Source organism: Macaca thibetana, chromosome 15 (genome assembly GCF_024542745.1).
Source record: "Macaca thibetana thibetana isolate TM-01 chromosome 15, ASM2454274v1, whole genome shotgun sequence".
Taxonomy (NCBI): domain Eukaryota; kingdom Metazoa; phylum Chordata; class Mammalia; order Primates; family Cercopithecidae; genus Macaca; species Macaca thibetana.
Window position 1 is genome coordinate 17405139 of NC_065592.1, and position 24075 is coordinate 17429213.

At 41.2% G+C, this 24075-nt stretch overlaps 1 protein-coding gene across 5 annotated transcripts in view; it reads right to left on the reverse strand.

The window, feature by feature from the left end:
* Positions 1-741: 741 nt before the first annotated feature.
* The window catches only part of MRRF (mitochondrial ribosome recycling factor), a 64654-nt gene continuing 41320 nt past the window's right edge, over positions 742-24075 (reverse strand). For 3 of the 5 annotated variants that reach the window (XM_050761991.1, XM_050761990.1, XM_050761994.1), the window contains 2 exons: positions 10853-11012; positions 742-1681 (listed from right to left, as the gene is read on the reverse strand). In XM_050761991.1, the coding sequence (XP_050617948.1) occupies positions 1604-1681; positions 10853-11012 (238 nt within the window). In that variant the 3' untranslated portion in view covers positions 742-1603. Of the gene's footprint in view, positions 1682-10852; positions 11013-12803; positions 13121-24075 lie in introns of those variants that run through there. The other 2 variants (XM_050761993.1, XM_050761992.1) reach the window with 2 other exon arrangements.

Below are 24075 nucleotides of genomic sequence, written 5' to 3' on the forward strand. Positions count from 1 at the left end.
CAGTCTTGGGAGATGGAGCCCTCAACCCATGGGATCTGACACTATTTCCAGGTAATGTCAGAAATGAACTGAATCAATAATAAAAAATAAATTAAAAAAAAAAAAGAAAAAAAAAAGAAATGAACTGAATTATAGGATACCCAGTTGGTGACTGCTGGAGAACTGCTTGGTGTGCGGGGGAAACAAACTCACACACCTGGTCACAGAAGTGTTCCATGTTGAGTGTGAAAGTATAAAAGGAAAAAAAGTTTGATTTTTTCCTTTTACATTAGCACATTAGGCCTCCATTTGAATGCCAGCTCTGCTACTTGCTAGCTATGTAACCCTGGACAAGAAACTTCACTTCTATGTAAATGACACTGATAATGAATCATGAAAACCTTCTACCACTTATCAGCTTTGCTTTGTTACTTTGGGCAAGTTACCTAATACTGTCAAGACTTAGTTTTCCTATTTGTAAAATGGAGATAATACACATCTCTTAAGTTTACTGTCAAGATTATAAATAATGCCCAACTCATAATGGCTATATTAGGAATGAATGAATAAAAAATAATTGGAGGGAAAAACCTAATAACCCAGCATCGGAAGATAGGCCACAATAAACCACTTGTCTGTCAACAATGGGCAGGCCCTGGGGGAAAGGTGTCTCTCTGCCAAGTAAATGTTGAGAACAAGTACAAGAGTGGAAAATGATAGAAGGACAGTGTTAAGACCAGAAAGAAAAGAAGTCAGCATTTTCTGGGTAGCTACTATGTGCAATTTATTCACAATACAACATATGGCTGCCTACTATGCTCCAAGCATTACACAAAGTTCTGAGGATATACAGGCTAATTAAATGCAAAAAGGATACTTAAGAGTGCGTACAAAGCAGTAGACTATGCTATGAGAGCCAGTAATGAGGGCCTAGGTTAGAGGGGAAAGGAAGACTTCCCAGAGGATGTGATATCCAAGACAAGGCCTGATAATAAACAGGACTGGCCAGGTAAGGAGGGGAAGAGAGATCCAGGCAGAGAAAAGAGCATGTGTGAAGATGACTCCGAAGCAAAACTACTGTTCTGGGTGCTTCACATACAGATCCTCAGTGATCATCAATCCAGACCAACTCTATTCTTTCCTTTGTGGTTGTTATTCCTTCCAATTTATTTAGATTTTATTGTTTAGTGAAAATGGGCCTCTAGTAAAGTGTCCAGTCACAGGTGAAGGCCAATATCAGCCCAAGCAGAATTTTCAAATGGGAACAGAGCCTAATTACTTGAAAAGGAGGCTCCTAAGATGAGGAGCAGGTGGTACTATGCCTGCCAATGGCCTCAGTCCCTTGGCGACATCAAGTCAAAGCAAAAGCCTGAGTAAAGGCCCTTTGCCAGCAGCAAGTATTTTCTGAGAGTCACCCATGTCAGAAGGCCGAGAGCAGAAGAAGGAGGAAGAGAATGAACAAGTCTGAGTGTTCCACTGGAAGTCTGGGCCTCACAAGGACAGCCTTCTGTCAGAGTGGTGACAGTCTTCTGTGTGGATGGGGGAGGGAGAGAGGTCCCAATGTGCCACCCATGGGATCCAGCAGAAACTGGGCTCTGGAGTACTGCTGGTCCCCAGTGGACTTTCATCCAAGGAGTTCTTTGGTCTTCACTGCCAGATGCCTGTCCAGTTCTGCCACTGTGTCATCGGCCATTTGGCTGATCTGCAAGAACACAAAATGAGACAGCCTGATTAATGGGGCTGGAAAAGGGTAGGGGATGAATATTCCAGAAACATGAAAAGGTTATGTGAGAAATAATAATAGTGACAAAAGTTCACATTAAGTACCAGCCAGGCACTGTACTCAGAACTTTATATATATATATATTCTTTTTAACTCCTAACAGCAAACCCGTAAGATAGATACTATTATTATCCCCATTTTGCAGACAGGAAAACTGAGGCATTTAGATTACTTATTCAGGACACATAGCTAGAAAGCTAGAATGACAAAATTTAATCCACAGTATTCAGATTCCACAGCCCAAAATTCTTAACTAGTAATCTACAATATAGAGAAGCTAGTCTTATCTGTTCCCTAATGAGCCTCTAGAATTTCCTACACCTCAAATACTTTGTATATAAAGCCCTCATACAAATTGATAAGAAGAATATTAAGATCCCAATAGTTAGGCAAAAAAAAAAAAGCCTTGAAAAAAAAATGAGGTACATCTGGTTAACAAACATGGAAAACAGACATCAAAGAAATGCAAATTAAAACAAGATACAATTCAGCTATCATAGCAAAATTTGATGCTGTGGTTTTTAATTACAATATTCAATGCCAGCAAGCTATGATGAAATGGATAAGCTCATATATCACTGATAGAAATTCAGATTGATGCAAATGTTCATACCATTTAACCCCAAAATCTCTCAACTGGGAAATTATCACATGAACAGGATCTGAAAAAATTTTCTGAAGTTCTATACACAAAGATATTTATCCCAGCTTTATATTTAATAATACAAAAATTAGAAAATCTAAAGTTATAGAATGGGGAAGTAGTTGAATACATATAGTCATTAAAAATGGTTAAGATTTTCTACTTCTTAAGGATAGGGTGTTAATATGAATAACATTCCAGTACATATCATGGAAACATGCTCACATTATCCTTGAACTGAAGAAAAGCAGGACACAAAATTGTGTATATACATAGTAGAAATGATCTCTAAAATATATAAACAAAAAATCGTGTATTTTTAAAAGCTGCAAGGAAACTTGTCAAAATATTAATAGTGGTTATATTTTAGTGATGGGAAGATAGGTAATGTATCGTTCATGTCCATCTCTGTCACATCCAGCCAAGGACTTAACACATATCAAGTTCTCAGGAAAAACACACTAAGTGAATAATTATTAAAGTTTTCTGTGCTTTTCTATATTTTCCAAATTTTCTGCAATAAACATGTACTCCCTCTAAGAATGAAAAACAAAACGCAATACAATATAGTAGCTGCTGCAGCCTCCTTCCTATGTCTAAAAGAGACTGAAAGCAGGAAGCCTTAGGCAGGAGGCTTTGAGGGCTGCAGCATGGTGCCAAGGATCTGCATGCTCAGCAGCATAGCGGCTGTTGGATATCTTTATTTGCAGACCACAGGCCTTGGCTAGGAATTGAGAACTAAATGCACTAAAAAGGGTAGAAACTAAGAAGGATTTAGAGCAATTGGTCCCGGGCAGGGAGGTGGCCAGGCTCTCACCATAGCAACAGTTGTACATTTTTTCAGCTGGAAAAGCAAAGCACCTGGGGGCTGCCAGACACTGCAAGAGTGGCTGGACTCAGAATGACAGTTTGGTCCCTCCTCACTCAGCTAGCCACAAAGCCTTGAGATGCTTTTGCCCTCCTGTGGCTGCATTGCATGCGGTGTGGCATGGTGCCCAGCAGTACTCCAACACCTGCAGGCTGGCAGCCTGGGACAGCCAGGAATGATGGCTGAAAGCCTCCTCTGGAAAAATGGCTTTGAGGGTAGTTTGGGGACAAGGATGGGGACTGGGAGGAGGGAGAGTACTTAGGATAACAATTTGATAACATGGGTTCTGGGTGAAATTAGTGGGGTGAAAATGTGTAGTCACATTTTCCCACTTTGACTCTCAGTTTCCTCATCTATCAAATGAATATGCAAAGCACATTTTAAACTGGTTATTTGCTATTTCGTGTTACTATAACTTTTACTATCACTTCCTAACTTCTTTCCAATTAATCAATTAATGAAAATAGGGCAGGTGTGGTTGGTGGCTCACACGTGTAATCCCAGCACTTTGGGAGGCTGAGGTGGGAGGATCACTTGAGCCCAGGAGTTTGAGACCAGCCTGGCAACATGGGGAAATCCCATCTCTTAAAAAAACACAAAAAATTAGCCAGGCATGGTGGCATACGTCTGTAGTCCCAGCTACTCAGGAAACTGAGATGGGAGGATAGCTTGAGCCCAGGAGGTGGAGGATGCACTGAGTAGAGATGGTGCCACTGCACTCCAACCTGGGCAACAGAGACTCTCTCAAAAAAAAAAAAAAAAAATTAGTGAAAATATTTACTAACATTTTACCACAGTACAAGCATAAGGTGTTCTTGGGGACAGCCTGCCTATAAGTTCATCTTTTCTACCTTTATCAGACGTCTTAAAATAATGATGATTAATAGCAACAAGGCCAACAACAGCTTCCACTTACTGAGTACTTACCACATGTCAGACACTTGGTTAAAACTTTACGAGCATTATTGCACACAATCCCTACAACATACGAAAGACTGTTATCTCTCTTTACCATATAATAAACATTATTTAACTTGACAGTTGCATAGTAGGAATGCAAAAGTGTTTTATCTTCTATTACTTCATTCAAATCCAACAACCTCACATAGCCTCTATAAAGTAGGTATAATAGGTATTATCCCCATTTTACAGAGGAGTAAATCAAGGCACAGAATGTTAACTGATCAGTCTAAGATCATATAAAAAGTCAGTGGTTGTAATCCCAGCATTTTGGGAGGCCGAGGCGGGAGGATCATGAGGTCAGGAGATTGACAATGACCATCCTGGCTAACACAGTGAAACCCCGTCTCTACTAAAAATACAAAAAATTAGCTGGGCATTGTGGGAGGCTGAAGCAGGAGAATGGGATGAACCCGGGAGGCGGAGCTTGCAGTGAGCCAAGATTGCGCCACTGCACTCCAGCCTGGGGGATAGAGCCAGACTCTGTCTCAAAAAAAAAAAAAAAAAAAAAAAAAAAGTCAGTGGTGTGGCTGAGCCGGGAACTCACCCATCTTAATGGCCAGTTTGAGGCTCTTATTCCCCTTTGGAGGGGTCCCATAGCACCTGGCCGAGTCCTTCTTCATTCCAGACAGGCTGTGTTAGGGACATTAAGAGTCAATCCAAGTTCTACATTTAAAGTCGCAAGACTGGGGAGAAGAGAAGGATAAAGAAATAGGGCGAAAAATTACTGAGGACCAGCCACCATACTAGCCACTTTTAAGTATGTAGCATCATTTGGTCCTCATATCAATCCTGTGCTCCCACTTTGTGGATGAAGAAACAGAGGTTCAGAAAGATGACACCATTTGCTGACGTTAACAGCTAAGAAGTAAAACAGCCAGGATTTTAATCTAGGCCTGTCCCACTCCAAAGCAAGAACCCTTGCCAATATAATGCACTGCCTCATAGAGATTATAACATCGTCATCATCGTTATCATCATCACATTTGCTACTTACAAATTCAGGAAAATGAAAGGCAGGGACAGAAAAGGGGAATGGCAGGAGCATGGAGTACACTCCTGTGGCAGGCCTGCCTATCAGCCATCCTTCCTGAGGCCTAGCTCAAAACACCCACTGCCTTGCCTGGACCAGCTCCCTGCCTGCCACCCGTCTGCCAGGAGCCTTTCCCTCCTTTAGCTCTGCTAGCACCCAGCTTTGCTCATTTCAGAGCAGCACTGTTTCTCAGGGAAAGGCAGCAGTGAAAGGATCTTGGCCAGAGTTACTGGTGGTTTCTGCCAAGTACTTTAATGTTCAGCAGGCGCATTTATAGCAAACCAAAGCCAAGGTGAAACAGCAGGCTGGCAGATGTCAGAGTCCTGAGCGGGAAGACCCCGGTCCTTCTTCAGCAAAGCTTGCCTGGAAGCGGGCTTGGGAAGTAGCGGGGGTGGGGGAACAGTTGAGGAAATTTGGGGGTCAAACATGACTACAGGGATAGAACCTACAAATGAATCATTTCATTCTTATTTTTATTTATTTTTTTGAGATGGAATCTTGCTCTGTCGCCCAGGCTGGAATGCAGTGGCACGATCTGGCTCACTGCAAGCTCTGCCTCTCGGGTTCAAGCGATTCTCCTGCCTCAGCCTCCCGAGTAGCTGGGACTACGGGCGCCCACCACCATGCCCGGCTAATTTTTTATATTTTTAGTAGAGACAGAGTTTCACCGTGTTAACCAGAATGGTCTCAATCTCGTGAATTCGTGATCCACCTGCCTGGGCCTCCCAAAGTGCTGGGATTATAGGCGTGAGCCACCGCGCCTGGCCTATCATTTCATTCCTATACACCAAAGATTAAAGAAGCATTTTTATAATAAAGCTTTAAAAAATCTGACCTCAAAAGATTTTTGAAAAATTAAAAAAGATAATCTCACACAAAATAAAATCCAAATTGTTTATAATCCCATCTTCTGAAATGACCACCTTTAATATTTTGACATGTATAAGCTGCCAACCCTATGTACATGTGACTTTCCTTTATAAAAATAAAATCAAACTGCAGTATAATGTACCTTTTAAAAACAAATTCCAAAAAAATTTACCACGTCTATAAAATATTTTTATAACTTTCTATGTAGATTTTAATGAATGTAAAACAATTTACTTCCCACAGTCAAAAATTTATAGAGTTTCCAGTTTTCTACTATTATATATATCAATGAACATTTCTATAAATAAGGCTCTTGATTATTTATTTTGGGCAAATTCCTAAGTCGCTAAATCAGAATTGTATAGATTTTAGTGTATATTATCCTCTAGAAAGGTCATATGGATTTATACAAAGAATAACAATCTTTTCTATAGAGTGTGAAAATAAAAGCAACACTTCCCAGATAAGCAACATTTTCAGCTCAGATAAAAAATTCTAGGTTCAAGTGTTAGGGGTTAAAAAGGCAAATTAAATACATATATATTTTAAAAACACAGTAGTATGTACCAAGAATCTTATTAAAAATATGCAATCCCTCTGTACAGTAATTCCACACTTGGGACGTTCCAGTCTGTTCTAAGGAAATCTCAACAAAGATACAGAGATATATATATATACTCACTGCAACCTTACAAGAAAAAAGTTTAAACAAACTAAAATGTCCAAAAAGAGGGCTTATGAAAGTGAACACCACAACACCAACTATTTAACAGGCATCAGAAAGTGTTTTACAAAGAGTTTTTCAAGACATGAAAAATGCTAATGCCTTTGAGGTCAAACAGAAAATAAAAAGCTGAATACAAAATTGCATATATACTATATTTTCTCAACCATGCTTAAAATTATGTAGTTTTTTTTTTTTTAAGAAAAAAAAGGAAAAAAGAAATATTCCAAAATGTTAAGAACGGTCGCCCTCCAATGTGGGATGGTAGGATGAATTTTCCCCCATTGTTTTAAACAGTCTTCTGTACTCTAAATTTTCTCCAATGAACATATGTTACTTTAATAATAAGGAACAAAAGTAAACAAAATTTTAAAGCTGTCTGATGAAGCAACAATCAGCCATAGCCTTGTTTTATATCTTTAAAACACGCATGCGCGCATACACACACACGCACACACCCCAAAAATTCCAGTTTGGGGCCTTCTGACAGCAGAAAGAATACCATGTAGTGTATATAAGGCTCTCTCTTATTCCAAACTTTTAACTCTATGACAGTAAATTAAGTTATTAACTATCCCGGTTAAGAATAAACATTTAGCTGGCCTCACACCCATAATCCCAGCACTTTGGGGGGTTGAGGCGGGAGGATCATCTGAGGTCAGAGTTCAAGACCAGCCTGGCAAACATGGTGAAACCCCGTCTCTACCAAAAATACAAAAATTAGCAGGGCATGGTGGCACATGCCTGTAATCCCAGCTACTCGGGAGGCTGAGGCAGGAGAATCCCTTGAACCCAGAAGGTGGAGGTTGCAGTGAGTCGAGATTGCACCACTGCACTCCAGTCTGGGTGAGAAAAAAAAAAAAAAAAAAATAAACATTTAAATAATATTATTTTTTGAAAGATGTCTATGATATATTGTGTCATATAAATAGTATGATACTTTTTCTTTTTCTTGTTTCGAGAAAGAACTTGAAGTTCTACACTAAAATGTTAACAATAGTCATCTGAGTGATGAGATTTCAATTATTTTCTTCATTGTTTTAACAGCAAAACTAATACAGCTATTTTCACTTTAACAAAAATCAACAGTAATTGGCTGGGCGCAGTGGCTCAAGCCTGTAATTCCAGCACTTTGGGAGGCCGAGACGGGTGGATCACGAGGTCAGGAGATCAAGACCATCCTGGCTAACACGGTGAAACCCCGTCTCTACTAAAAAAAAATACAAAAAGCTAGCCCGACGAGGTGGTGGGCGCCTATAGTCCTAGCTACTGGGGAGGCTGAGGCAGGAGAATGGCGTGAACCCAGGAGGCGGAGCTTGCATTGAGCTGAGATCCGGCCACTGCACTCCAGCCTGGGCGATAGAGGGAGACTTCGTCTCAAAAAAAAAAAAAAAAAAAAAAAAAAATCAACAGTAAGAAGCACTAAAGAAAAATTCTTATCTGAAGAGGATGGCAAAAAGCCAGTGCTAATGAGTGAAGACTTCCAGCAAGGTCTTTGTCAAGAGGGTTTTATCAAGAATGCTTGCTATCTGATCATTCTTCCTCTTTCAAGGAGCTGTGGGCTCTAGTCCCTGAGGCAGATGTCCTGGCTTGCTGAGTGAGGAGTGCCTGGCAGGCCCTGGAGGTCCATAGGCTTACCACCAAGAAGCAATGACAAGGCAAAGCAGTGAAGAAATCCCCTGGGAGAAAGACCAGGAGCTGGCCCAGCTGGAGCCAGGGCCCAGACTATTAATGAGGCCTGGTCAGTGCTCAGGAAAGGCCAGCCTAATCTCTGAACCTCCTCTTTTAGCTGATATAGGGAAAGAGGAGGGCAGAGAGATGGCAAGAGAGGAGCTCTGAGTGTGTGGGTGTCAGGTACACTAATGGTGCTTTCTAGCATACCAAGGAAACCATTCAAGGCAGAAATGACCAATCCCTTTTTACAGAAAACAGACTCCAAAGAGTCAAGCAACTTCCCCAAGGTCACAGGACAACAAGTGTAGAACAATCTTCTAGGTCATTATCTTCTACACGTGCTTTTACAGAATTACCTGAGAGCTTTTTAAAACTATACATTCTAGCTGGGCGCACCTGTTATCCCAGCTACAGGAGGACTACTTGAGCCCAGGATGACAAGACCAGCCTGGGCAACATAGTGAGACCCCCATCTCAAGAAAAATAAATAAATAAAATTAAGTAAAATAAAAATATACATTTCTAGGCAGAGCTACTGTATCAGAAAACATATCAGAAAATGTAGGAGTAGGGCCCAGGAAGCCACCTAAAATTCCCCCCGCCAGGTGATTGTTATGGCTCTCCTACTAGTAAATTGCTAGTAAAACTAGCATTTTAACTGCTGATGGAGGAGAAGGGGAGCAGCTAGTCAATTTATGGACTTCTTCAGGGGTCCCACTAAGGTTTCTCCTTGTTTCTCGCTTCTCTCTTCACTCCCTATCCAGCCCACACGCCTGTTCAATCTCCCTAAAATGCTGCTTTATCGTGGATGAGGAGGCTTTAAGGCCTATCAAACCCTTTATATTACATTGAACATTACTAATTCTATCTCTACATCTTTCTACAGGTGCCACTCAGGTTCAAGTCACCATCACTTCCTGGTTGGATTTCTGCAGCAGCTTCCCTGGTCTCCCTGCCTTCAGTCTTGCCCCCTACAATCTGTTTTTTACCTGGCCACTACAGTCATCTTTCATAAACATAGATGTGCTCTCTCCATCATCTAAAAAAAACCTTTTAAGCGTGTCTCTGTATGAGAATCACCTGAGAAGGATTTAAAATACAGATTCCTAGGCTCTATCCCAGATTCACTGACTCAATCTCTGGAAATGGGGCCCCAGATACCTGGATTTTTATAAGCTACCCAAGTGATTATGGTACTTTGGTAGATTAGATGTTGTTCAGCAAATATTCACTTCTTTCCCCAGACCTCCATAAATATATGTATTTCCTTGTACCAAAGATATTGAGCTTGGCCCAAGTGACTTGCTTTGGCCAATCAAATGTGAGAAGAGTAGGTGTTTAAAATGTACTTGAGTGGTTGGGCTTATGATCGTGGCATCTGCTGTTACCACGAAAAGAGGCCCTAGGAAACCTGTTGGCTCCGGAAGATTAAGAGATATATAAAGCAGATTTGAACCCAATCCAAGATCTGGAGTCAAGCCCACTGAGCCCAGGCTAGAATAGCTACACCCCAGCTGGCCCATGGAAATAAGAATAAAAAATAATGCTTTGATATTGTCGATCACTGAGTTTTGGGGTAGTTGTGTACCATTACTATGGCCACATATGACTTATATAGTCGCACAATGTGAGAAAGTCTGTACATGTTAACGTTCAAACCCCTAAACCTGGTATACAAGACCTTCCTTCTATTATCTAGCCACTCTGTTTTCTTTATTCATTCCCTAGTCTTATCCTATGTTCAAACCCGCATGATCTAATTGAATATTGTTTTTATATCACCATACCTTTGTACATATGGTTTTACTTTTCCCCCTTGTCACTCACTATTTTACTCCAATAGCTTAAGATTTATTCAAGTGCCACTACTCAGCACACTGAGAACATTAAGTGCTCACTTCTCAGCAACCAGAAAACCAGACAGGAGAACATTAGTGTAAAGGCTCTGAAATCAGTCTGCCTGAGTATGGATCCGATTTCTACCAATTTCCAGCAGCGTGATTTTGGGCAAGCTATTTAACTTACTGGAACCTCAGTTTCCTTACTACCTACCTCATAGTTTTGTAGTGATGAGGGTAAATGAAGTAATATAAAGTGTTCCACACAAAACCTGGCACACAATACAAGTGTCTTATCCTCCTCTATGGATCCCTCTGAATCTGGCCTTAGGCTAAGCCCAGAACAGAGACTCAAGTCAATGTTGATAATGTGAATGAATGATGAGAGGTATTCTGTTTTAACTGTCCTCACCTCAAACATGAACAAATGATTCCTTGCGTTGAATACACAGATACTACTACATCTGTTGGCAATAGTACCTGTTTCTCTACTAGCCTAATGGTGTCCTCCGAGACTGTATCCTTGGATTTCTTCAGCTTGTTCATTGCGTTGGTGCGAACCTTCCGTAAAGAGTCTTTGGCCTTGTTGGTGTTCTGTTTGGCCAGTTTCACCAGCGTTTCTCTGTGCTCTCTGGTTACTCTGATAAAAAACAAAAAACATTCAACAAAATCATTCTATACATTAACTGCTGGCCAAGAATTTAACATCACTCTGTCAACCAGTTCAGCAGTTTGTAACTTTCCTCTCTGTGGGCTGAACTCCTGGAATTTCCAGGAGGAGGAAAACACATGTAAAAAGGCTTTAAGTTGCCCAAACGTGGGCACACTGGGTTTGACTTTGTATAAGGTATCAAACTTCCCAATGAGAGAACTGGGATTCAGATCCCAATATTTCTGGCCTGTATTCCTTCTGCTACTCTTGTAATCTGTTTCAAGTGAATCATGCACTGCTGCCATTACTTCTGCTTCCAGGCAGAAAGCTCTTCATAGTCAGTAATATGAAGCTTGGGACTGAAAAGGACAAAACCACCAAGAGCCCATGTTTCATTTAAGGAATTGGCTGAAGCACTGATAACAAAGAAAGGAGTGACAAGAAAAGAGGCTGGGAAGCCATATCACAGAGACTCTTGTAAGATCACAAACCACATTTTACAGATGAAGAAAATGAGGCCCAAAGAAATTTGGTACCTTATACAAAGTCAAACCCAGTCAAACCCAAGCTGGCCTGTCACAAAAGCCAATGGTCTTAGTATGACAACATTCCTCTGCTCCCCCCGGGTCCTAAAATGGACATGCTTATGCTTCCTGACCCTCAAATCAACACGGTTCTTGCTCAAGAAAGGACAATCCCAAGTTCTGGGTACATGTTCAGTGTGGAATAGTGATGAGCAGCTGTTAAAGATTTAGTAACATCTACCTTATATTTTCTCTGCTGAGAAAAAAATAATTTTGAGAAAGAATAAGCTCTGAAGGGAACAGTTATATTTATGTAAATCCGTTTGGATTCAGCTATTTGAAGGTATTCTCAAAATAACAATGAGTCTAATTACTACTATTATTAAACCCCCCGGGCCACGTGAGTACTTTAAGTATGTTACTTCATTGATCCTCACAACTCTTCAAATGAGGAAACAGGCTCACAGACGTTAAGTGACTGGCCCGTGAGCATGAGTGAGAGAACTGGGATTCAAATCCTGATCTTTCTGGCCTATATTCTTTTTACTCTCGTAATCTATTTCAAGTAAATCATGCACTGCTGCCATTACTTCTGCTTCCAGGCAGAAAGCTCTTCAAAGTCAGTAATATGAAGCTTGGGACTGAAAAGGACAAAACCACCATGTCAGGAGTTTAGGGATTTGGATCAGATCTTGTTACTTTTATGGTTTTTAATTCATTGAACAAAAATCATGCTGACATGTTTAGGTCTCTTTTTTGTTCTGCCAAAGCATATGTCAGTATAAGGAAGGAACAGGAAAATTAAAACTTGATCCACTGATTCAAAAAACTTAATCCTGCTGAAATACTAAGAGAGGCAGAAAATAAATGAATCTAAGCCTTTAAGAAACCTCATAAACTTCTCCAGAAAGAACATACTGAAGTATTTGAGTATTGTATTTCATATAATTTCAAATAGGTATCTCACTGGTTAGACAATGCTTAATAAAAGAAAAAAAATTATCTGATCAACTTTTCTTTTCACTACACTGTTATATTTTAAATGGAGGAAAAAACATACATTTAAAAAATATAAAATGAGACTAAAAAATCCTTAAGAATTAAAGGCTACATAAAGAAAACAAACTCATAATATAGGTAATTTGGCCTTAATAAAATGTATCATTTTGTATTTATTAATGCAAATGTGACATTACCACACTATTAACACCAGTTTCCACATGTAATAGTGTCCAATCATTGACATTATCAAAAATATTTCCATTTCAGGATGCAAAGAGGCAATAATCAAAGAGATACTACAAGGAAATGGAGAGAGGAGTGCAGTGAGAAGGGCGAAAGGGAGGGAGGAAGACAAACCATGCTAGGCACAGGGAGGGCTGAGAGGGACAAGGGCATGTGTGTGCTCGGAGCTGAAAAGAATCTAAAATACAAGATCAGAAGCAGTTAGGGTGATGGCAAGGCACTGGTTCTGAAGTCAGACAGACTAGGTTCATATCTCTATCTATTGCTCAGAAGTTGACTATCCTTGGGCAAGCTACTTCATCTCTGTGAGCCTCAGTTTCCTTATCTCTAAAATGAAGATTTAAAAAGACACCTTACCGGAGGATTAAGAGAAGCAGACACAACAGTTAAAGTATCAATAAAGAGAGCAGCATATATAGTAGCCTTGAATAAATGGTAGTGTTTATGAATGTTTTAATCAAACATGTTTAATTACTTCCTCATGAAACAATCACAGCACATCTGTTTTAGAAAAGAAACATTTTATTATGGAAATATTTTCATTCTTTTCCGAATGTGATTAATACATCTGATCATCTCCACCTTGCATTCCTGGGGTTCTGTGAGTATACATTAGAGTTTGTGTTCCAGGCTTCTGAACTCAGCTGGTTAGTTCTGAGTACCCACTTTAAGTTGATATGCATTCACTCATCAAGCACTGGCTGAGCCTCCTACGCTCTGTGCCAGATCTTGGGCCAGACCAAGGAGCTTCAGAAGAGGCAGACCTGGCCCATCTTTTCCAGAGGCTCAGACTAGTGGTGGAGACAAACTTGTCAGCCACTACTTAGAAAGAGGATGACTGCTGCTAGGATGGAAGGATGGATCTCCTGTGGGAGGAGCATGCAGAAAACACAACACTTCTATCTTGAGATCTGGAAACTGCCTTATGGATGCACAGTAACTTGTTAGCTGCAGAAGAAAGCAAAGTGCATTTTGGGAAGCACAGTGGGAGATGTAGCGAAGGGAGAGCATGAAGCTGAAAAGGGTACATCCCAGTCAAATATATTCTACAGGCCTGGAGTTTTCAAATTCTTCTTTAGCCACAAACCTTGGCTCCAAAGAAAACTGAGGCAGAGACCCCATTTGTAAAGCAGATAAAAAGAGAATACTTCAGTTGAAGAGGAGGAGGGGTGGGCTCTATCCCAGGCCACAAAACTCAGCTCCGCCTCCACTTCTGGACCTGCCACTTACAGGCTGAGTGACCCTATGCAAGTTATTTAAACTCTCTGAGCCTTGATCTTCTCATTTGGAAACAGAAATCAAAAACAAACAAATGAAACAGAACCTCCCTTTCAGAGTTATTGTGAGATTTAGATGAGGTAATACATGGAAAGCATCCAGTACAAAGCCTGATAGAGAATAAACACTCAGGAAATGGAAACTGTCTCTGCTGCTGTTGTTGGTTACAGTTTTGGAAGCCGTGAAGCATCTTCAAATAATGAAGAATCTATTCATGAAAGTTTTTAGTCAACAGAGAAATGACAGAGCAAAGATCTATGCTCTGGCGAGATGACTTTTTGAGATCTCACTGGTAATTTCATATCTCACAGACATTTCAAAATCCAAATGCTCTCAGAATGTAGCCCTGAAATTTTCTCTTTTCAATATTCATTCATTCAATCTATAGCTTCATTCAATAACTACTTACTAGGTACCTACTATAAGTTACTCACTATGACAGAAAAAAGGGAGACAGCATTAAATACACAGGAGTTTACCATCTGACAAGGAAGGCAGTCATTACACAAACACATACAAATTAATGAATAAATTACAGTGGTAATATGCACCATAAAGTCATATAAAGTTCTACAAAAATAATTAAGTGGGGAAAGGAGTCTGACCAACCTTTCTTTGTGGGACCCCAGGAACTAAATGTGGAGATACTGAGGCTAAGTGATATTTAAGTTGCGTAAGAGTTGGGGGGATAGTGAAAGATCATTCTCACCAGAGGGAATGGCATGTGTAAAGAATATAGCTCTTATAGGATGAAAAAAAGTGATAGTATTGAAAGAAGGCGGCAAAGACTATCCCAAAAGAGAAGGCTGGAGAGGCCGGCAAGAGAAAGCCCTTCAATGTCACAGTGGGTCTTAGTAAATCCACTGACAGCTCAACAAAATATGGTATAAGCATATAATGTTATTCAGCCTTAAAAAGAAATGAGAATGTGATATGTGTTATCACATGGATGAACCTTAGCATAAAAAACACTTAGCATAAAAAACATTATGCTAAGTGAAATATGCCAGACTCACAGAGACACATATTGTATGATTCCACTTACATGAAGTTCTTAAGAGTTGTCAAATTCATAGAGACGGAAAGTAGAATAGTGGTTACCAGGGGCTGGGGGAAGAGGGGAGTGGGGAGTTGTTTAATAGGTAAAGAGCTTTGCAGGATGAAGAGCATTCTAGAGATTGTTTATACAACAATGTGAATATACTTAATGCCACTGAATTGTACACTTAAAAAATGACTAAAATACAAGCCTGGACAACTCAGCAAGACCCCATCCCTACGATACACAATAAAATTAGCCAGGCATCATCATATGTGCCTGAAGTCTCACCTACTTGAGAGGCTGAGGCAAAAGGATCACTTGAGCCCAGGAGTCTGAGGCTGCAGTGAGCCATGATTATGCCACTGCACTTTAGCCTGGATGAGACAGCATGACCCCATCTTTTTTTTTTTTTTTTTTTTCTGGAGATAGAGTCTTGCTCTGTCACCCAGGCTGGAGTATAGTGGTGCGATCTCGGCTCACCGCAACCCCCGCTTCCTGGGTTCAAGTGATTCTCCTGCCTCAGCCTCTTGAGTAGCTGGAATTAGTCGCAAGCCACCATGCCTGGATAATTTTTGTATTTTTAGTAGAGACGGGGTTTCACCATGTTAGCCAGGCTAGTCATGAACTCCTGATCTTAAGTGATCCGCCTGTCTAGGCCTCCCAAAGTGCTGGGATTACAGGCGTCAGCCACCGCGTCTGGCCTGACCCTATCTTAAAAAAAAAAAGAAAAAAAAGACTAAAGCAGTACATTTTAAAAATTTATATTTTACATTAAAATAAGAAGAAACTTGATCAGATTTTTAGTTTGTGTAGACAGCAATATACAAACCAGATCTAAATACATGTAAGAGTCTGACCAGGAGCCTCTAGGTAGGTAGACGGGGAGCTCAGGACCCACCCTTTTGCAGTTTCTTGGCTGGGTGAGGAAGCCTTTTCCGCTAGGGTCAGAGAGCCTCTAGCACAAGGCAGGGGTTTTGGCCGAGCTGGCAGGGTCATACTTTGTTTGTACAAGCTCCACCAGGCAGATCTTCCAGTAACATCCTGGATGGGGGCCTTCCTGAAAAATTCCTTGAGCATGTTCCTATGAACAATAAGCAGAGGGCATGCCCCACTGCTAACTCACACAACAGAGAATCCCACTGACTGAAATGATACTTCCTATTGTTTCAATGAGAATGTGACACATGTACAAAGCTATACACCAGGTGTATATCAGAGGAAGTCACGCTCAGCTCAGGTAATGACAGCAAAAAAGTTGTAATGCAACAGACACGCAACTTCAGAAGGCTCTTTGGACACTTAAAGGGGGCTTTAAAATGTAGAAAGGACATGGTTTAGGGCCAAAAAGACCTAGGCTGAAATTCCAGCTCTGCTACTTGTTAGCTTCAGAACTTTGAGTATGCTATTCAACCTCTCCAAACTCAGTTTTCTCCTATACAAAATGGGAGTAAGAATATTACAAAGAGGGTGGAAGTGAGGATTAAATGAAATAATGGGGGGCAAGTACTTGGCGTGCTGTCAATATGTATGCACTGTAAAAACTCAACAAAGGACAGCTGAGTTATTATTCTTACTACAGAATCTCTGGGACTTGGGGAGAATAGAATGTGAGCAGTGAGAGAGAAAATGGTCACAAAGGATTTTGCCACTTGGAGCTTAGGCAACTGAGGGGATAGTGAGCAGACAGAAACAGAACGTGAACAGAGGAGAGCAGTAGGCAATGGGGAAAGCGGGGGACATGAATTCTGCTCCAGCAGCTGTAGGGAGCAGGTTAAGGGAGAAGGAAGCTGCACTTTCAAGGAATGGCATATCAAGATACATTCCTGACACTGCCACTGACAGAAACCTTGCCACCTCCTCCCTGGGCTTTCGGGACTCCCTCTACGGGAGCATGGGCCTGAAATCAGGAGCATCACGTGCCTGCTTCACTGTTTGCTGGTGGGAGCTGCCCTATGCCTTGGGGCTGCGGGTCCTGAAGGAAATGTTTTTGTTTGTGTAGCCTAGCCAGATTTCCTATGCTTCTAAGGACACCACCCTTCGCCTCATCCCACTAGCCTGTTTTACATACATTAATGTATCATAAAGACATTAGATCTTCTGTAGGTATCCTTTTAGCCCAAGGAAATCATACATTTTGGAAGGACTTCTAACACCAGTAGTAATTTTAGTTCTCTCTGGGGACACAACTGGGCACCTGCTTTCAAAGGACTATTCTGTGACTGATGCCTGGTTAAACCAGACATACCATCCCGAAACACAGCCCAGCCCAGCCTGACTGAATGAGAAAGGAGGTTGCGGTCAGGGGTCACAGCTCCACATTCCCAGCTGAGTGGTCTTAAGTCACTTGTCTTCTCTTTCCCTGTCGCCACAGAAGGATGGAAACCCCAGTTTTGGGGTAAGTGGACATAACTCTTGCCTCAGCTCCATCATACATGCAAAAAAGCACAATTTGGTGGTCAAAGCAAACCTGATTTCCAAATCCAGCTCTGCCACTTACAAGTTCAGTACCTGTGGACTTTAATTTTTCCTCTCTGAATGCAAGGTTGTCAGGTGAAGCACTTAAGAGAACAGTCTCTGAAGTCAGACTGTTGGGGCTTGAGGTCCAGATCTATCATTTTTCAGCTTTGTGGCCCTGGGCAAGTTATTTTACCTCTGCATCAGTTTTTCCATCTGTCAAATGTGTATAATACTATTTACTTAACTGTTCTCCTCTGTTCCCATTCAGTCCCTCTTACAACAACTTAATTATTGTGAGAATTAAACAAGTTAATAAATGTGCTGGTACATGGGATGTACTCAATAAACATTATCTGTTATTTCCTCAACCATCAAGTGCAGAGGGATGAGGGAGGCCGTACAGGATTTTTCCAGTGTTATGAGCAAATGAGAGAAGACAGCTAAATGACTTTGCATATATAGGTAATAAACTATTTTAAGTTCTCAATAATATTATTAATAAAAGTAATTGTAATGTTTCCTACTAGGGGAGAACATAGCATAGTGGCTACAAGTCCAGGCTCTGGAGAAAGATAGCCTGTTCTTTCACTTATTAACTGTGTGACACTGGGCACAAAAAATCCCATTCCTCTGTGACTTAGTTACTTCATCTGTAAGATAGAGATAATATACTGATCTCAAAAGGATGTTACAAGTATATTAGCTAATACATAAATGGCGGCCGGAACAACAGTTGGCACAGTGTTCCAGAAACAATGATTACATTATTGCATACTTACTACAGGCTAGGCTCTGTTTGAGGGCCTAGGAATACAGCAATGAACAAAATTGACAAAGTTCTTCCTCTCTCCTCTCAAAGCACTCACATTCTAGTGAAAGCGAGACAGACACAGTAAACAATTAAGCAGATAAAATGACACAAAGTATATGAAGAAAATAAAGCAAGAGAAGGACATAAGGAGAGACCACATTATTATCATGGTAAGGCCCACTTATATTTGCCCAGCCACCTGACCCCAATGTCATCTGCTCCCCTTCAATACTAATAATAACGAAAACTGTTGCAGAGCCATTTCCCTGTGTCAAGTTCTGAGCTGATGCATTCTCCATGCATTAGCTCAGTTAATCTTCATAACATTCCTGTGACATTAGTGGCATGAGTACCTGGGTTTTACAGATTAGAAAGTGGACAGACTGGGCAACATGGTGAGACCCCATCTCTACAGTTTTTTTTTTTTGAGATGGAGTCTTGCTCTGTCTCCCAGGCTGGCGTACAGTGGCATAATCTCGGTTCACTGCAACCTCTGCCTCCCAGGTTCAAGCGATTCTCCTGCCTCAGCCTCCTGAGTAGCTGGGACTACAGGCACGTGCCACCACATAAGGTTAATTTTTGCATTTTTAGTAGAGATGGGGTTTCGCCATGCTGGCCAGACTGGTCTCGAACTCCTGACCTCTGGTGATCTACCTGCCTTAGCATCCCAAGATGCTGGGATTACAGGCGTGAGACAGTGCCCAGCTACAATTTTTTTTTTTTTAAATTAGCTGGGCATGGTGGGGCATGCCTGTATTCTCAACTACTTGAAAGGCTGAGACCAGAAGATCCTTAAGCTCAGGAATTTGAGGTGGCAGTGAGCTATGATCATGCCACCGCACCCCAGCCTGGGTAACAAAGAAAGACCCTGCCTGCGGGGAAAAAAAAAGTGGGAAGTAGGGGTTCAGACAGATCAAGTAACCTGCTCAAGGTCACACAAAAAGTTCTTGGCAGACATGGGATTTGGGCCCAGTATAGCCTGACTCCTGAATTCCAGGCCTTCTGCTCTGTTCCTCTCTTGTTGGTGCTAGACAAATCTAGCAACTATTCTTACCAGTGGTGGTAATAATAGTACTATTCTCACATTAAGACCGGCTTAGATATATAGTTCATGCTACTCCCCGACACGTCCAAGAGTAGTGGGGAGAAAGAAGAGAGGGAATTTATGGAGGAAAGAAATGGAATAGTGATCTGATCTACGGTAGTCAACCGCTAGGTACCATAAATAGGTGCATGATACAAGGCATGGAGAAGAGAGGACGGGCAGGGACAAGAGAAACCTGTCCTTTTGTTTGCAATTTTTGCATAAGTGTTGGTGGCAACTTGCTCTTCAGCCTATCCTCCACTTTTGATTCTTGACTGAACGTCCTTGTGTGCTTCAATTGGTATATCTACGCTGGGAAGGAGCCCCATTCCACACACTTGGGACCTGCAATAGCAAGATGCACTCCTAAAAAGCCACAGGCCAGGTGAGAAGCAACACTGAACACAAGACAGGTGTTCAAAAACTGCATGAAGGCTTACCCAGGCCTGGAAAGTAGAAAGAAACAGTGTACTGGAACAAACCAGGAGAATGAATGGCCCTGCAAACGCAGCAATGGCAAGCAGGCAGTGGGAATAAAAGGGCTAAAGCAGCAGCTGCAGTTGCTCAAATGCAGTTTGTGTCTGCCCCAGCCCAATTCAGGTCATGAGGCATTAATCTTTGAGGGTTTTTTTCTTTCAATATCCCTAAAGGGGTGTGTGTGTGTATGTGTGTGTGTGTGTGTGTTTTTCTTTCAATATCCCTAAAGGGGTGTGTGTGTGTGTGTGTGTGTGTGTTTTTCTTTCAATATCCCTAAAGGGGTGTGTGTGTGTGTGTGTGTGTGTGTGTGTGTGTGATGTAGAAAAGGGTATTACCAGTATTTCCTGGAATGTGCAAACTATAGACACTACTCTGTAACAAGATCCACAAGGCAATATAGCAGCTAGCACAGGCAGGCCACAGAACTGAAAGGAAGTAGGTTTCACGTCGGCAGCCCAAGGAGCAAATGTGATAACATGGTAACAGCCCAGGCTTTGGAAACAGACAGATTCAAGTTTGAATAATGGCTCCTTCAATTACTAATCTGTGACCATGAGCAAGTTACTTAAACTTTCTGATCCCTAGTTTCCTCCTCTGTATTAAATCCATCTCAAAAGGGCATTTCTGGGCAGCAATGCGATCACCATGAAAATACGTACACAACTTTCGGAGGCCGAGGTGAGGATTGCTTGAGACCAGGGGCTCAAGAGGAGCCTGGGATACACTGTGGGACCTCCTCTCTACAAAAAATTTAAAAATTAGCCAGACTTGGCTTGTGCCTGTAGTCCCAGCTACTTAGGAGGCTGAGTGGGAGGATCGCTTGAGCCCAGGAGGTCAGGGCCACTGATTGTGACTGTGCCACTGTACTCGAGCCTGAGTGGCAAAAAGCCTGTCTCAAAAAAAACAAATTAAAAAGTATACAAGATATTAAGTCAAAGGGGGAAACAAAGCAAGTTGTGGTATTGTAGACATTTTATCCCACTTATGTAAACTAAATATATATATATATATAGGTTTGCATATTCATCCTTTGAAATCTGGAAGGATACACTAACAATGGTTACTTCTGGGAAGAACAACTGGGGAACAATAAATGAACTTTTCATTATACTTCTGTAGGATTTGAATTTTTATGATAAACGTATGTTATTTTTGCAATTAAAAAAGATGAAAGCCATATATCTGATAAGAGTCTAATATCCAGAATATATAAAGAAATCTTGTAACACAAGAACAAACAATCCAATTATAAAATGGGCAAAGGACTTGAATAGACATTTTTCTAAAGAAGATATACAAATGGCCAAAAGCACATGAAAAGATGCTTAGCACCATCAGTCATCAGGAAAATGCAAATCAAAACCATAATAAGATACCACTCCACAGCCTCTAGGATGATAATCATAACAAGTGTTGGCAAAGGAATGGAGAAACTGAAATCCTCGTATATTGCTGGTGGGAATTTAAAATGTGCAGTCCTTGTGGAAAAGTTTGGAAGTTCCTCAAAAAGTTAAACATGGAGTTGCCATATGACCCAGCAATTAACTGGTCATAAACCACTCCTAGGTTTATATCCAAGAGAATTAAAAGCATGTTCACACAAATGTCCATAGGGGTGGTATTCACTTAACAGCCCCAAAGTAGAGAAAACTCAAATGTCCATCAACTGAGGAACTAATATATAAAATGTGGTATAGCCATACAATAGAATACTATTTGGCAATAAAAAAGAATGAAGTACTGACACGTGGAAGAACCTTGAAAACATTATGCAAATAGAAAGAAGCCAGTCACAAAAGACCACATATTGTGTGACTTCATTTACATAAAATGTTTAGAACTAGGAAACCCACAGCGATAGAAAAGTGGATTATTAATAGCCCAGAGCAATCCCTAGGAGAAGGTTCTGGGGGGAAAGTAAGGAGTGCCTGCTGATGGGTAGAGCGTCTTTTTGGAGTGATGATGAAAATTTCCTAAAACCGATTGTGGTTACAACTGGTTGCACACCTCTATGAATATATACTACTAAAAACCATTGAGTTGTACACTTTCAATGGGTGAATTATATTTCAGTGAAGGTGACAAAAATGCCATATGCCTATCTAGTTCTCACCATTGAACAATACTTGTATCCTAGGTAGAAAGCCTGATGACAGGCAGCACGCCTCATGGCAGTAGAGACAGACAATACTCCCCCACAACAGTTAATAATCACCATGCAGGCCAGACGTAGTCTTATGCCTGTAATCCCAACATTTTGGGAGGCCGAAGCGGGTGGATCACATGAGGCCAGGAGATCAAGAGCAGCCTGGGCAACATGGCGAAACCACGTCTCTACTAAAAATACAAAAAAAAAAAAATTAGCCGGGCGAGGTGGCGCATGTCTGTAGTCCCAGCTACTCAGGAGGCTGAGGCAAGAGGATCGCTTGAACCTGGGAGGTGGAGGCTGCAGTGAGACGAGATCATGCCACTGCACTCTAGCCTGGGCAACAGACAGAGACTGTATCTCAAAAAGAAAAAAAAAAAAATCACCATGCAGAAAAGTCATAGAATACTCAGTAACAATGGCTAGCCTGATCATGACAATTTAAAAAATAATATTAACTCTCATTTATTGAATTTCTTTCCTTTCTTCACTGGCATCAAATCTATACTGCTGTCTAAAGGTTCTCCCTGTCTACTCCTGTTCTCTTCTCCCCTCTATCCTTCACAGGAGTTTCTCCCAACAAATCTTCACAAAAGTAAATATTCTATGATCCCATTTTCAGGTGAGGAAACTAAGGATCAGAGAGTTGAAATAAGTATCCTAAAAGCACAAAGCTCTTTCTCCTGGTTTTCTTTTTAGAGTTTTAGTGACTGTCACCTTGGCTCCTGTAGCTGTCAACTGCACCTCTTCCTAGCTACACAGCTTCCCCTCTGCATTTACCTCCACCTAGGGACCATCCTGCCCTGCCTCACCCAGCTTGCTCTCCCTGGAAAAACCTAGTCATCATTCGTGAGAAACTGCACATCAGCGTATGAGGGGCGGGGGGGGGGAATAAACACCTGAGAAAGAATTTAGGCTGAGGAACTATAACTCAGGGTTTTTTTACTGTTATCTAGGACACTCCCTGGTCTCAGTGGCATTCTCCTTCCTATCAACTTGGAACAAAGTCTAGGGGAAAGAGCCTAGTCTAGCCATAAAGTTTATCATCCCCAACAATGCCCAGAGGAAAATGACAATGGCAATTATCTAATGATCTTGAAGCTTTAGGAAGCAGTTCAGTGGGCTGAGAGTGCCAAGGAGAGTCAAGGCTTCTTGCCTTTATCAGGAACGTGAAGAAATTATCATGCCATAAGCAGGACTAGTCACTAGATTTTCTTATTTGGGATATACCTTCCAGGAGGTCTTGCTCACACATAACTCATATTCAAAGAACAAACCAAGTGCTTATTAACAATCAAACTACAGTATGTCCGAGCAACTTAAATTCCAAGATACTTCCAACATAATGACTCAACTCCTCCCGTCTGTAAAAATGGAGGAAAAGACAGGGGAAAAAAAGAACATGGGGCTTCAGGAAGGTGGTTAGTGAGGAAGAGAAGAAAGGAGGGCATTAAGGACTAAAAGAGAAATCAGCAAACAGAAATAAATTATTACTTATTGGTTTTACTCCCAAAAAAATCAGGAAAAGGACATTTCCAAGAACTCCTTAACCAGGAGGATTATATAATAACAAATACTCTAAGATAAAGGAATTAAAATTTAAGTACCTATGATATGCCAAGCCTCACACTATGAGCTTCATATAAAATATCCTATTACTCTTCAAAACCATAGATACCATTCCCATTTTACAGATAAGGAGGCTGAAGCTTCAAAAAATTGAGCAACTTGCCCAAGTTCACTGCAGTGGGCATGAAGGTATGCTGCTCAGATCACCCTCCAGTAGAACCTGCTGTGAGGGGCACAGATGCCTGACAACTTCCAGGCCCCACACCTTCAGATCCACTGTGACATTCCTGCTGAGATCACATCAAGGCCACATCCACTGTGCTTCTCCCAGTCAATGACCATGCATGGCAGAGGTACTAGAGCCAGGTTCTTATGCCTAAATGGGGCTGCTGTAGGGGCAATCTTTGCTCAGGAATGC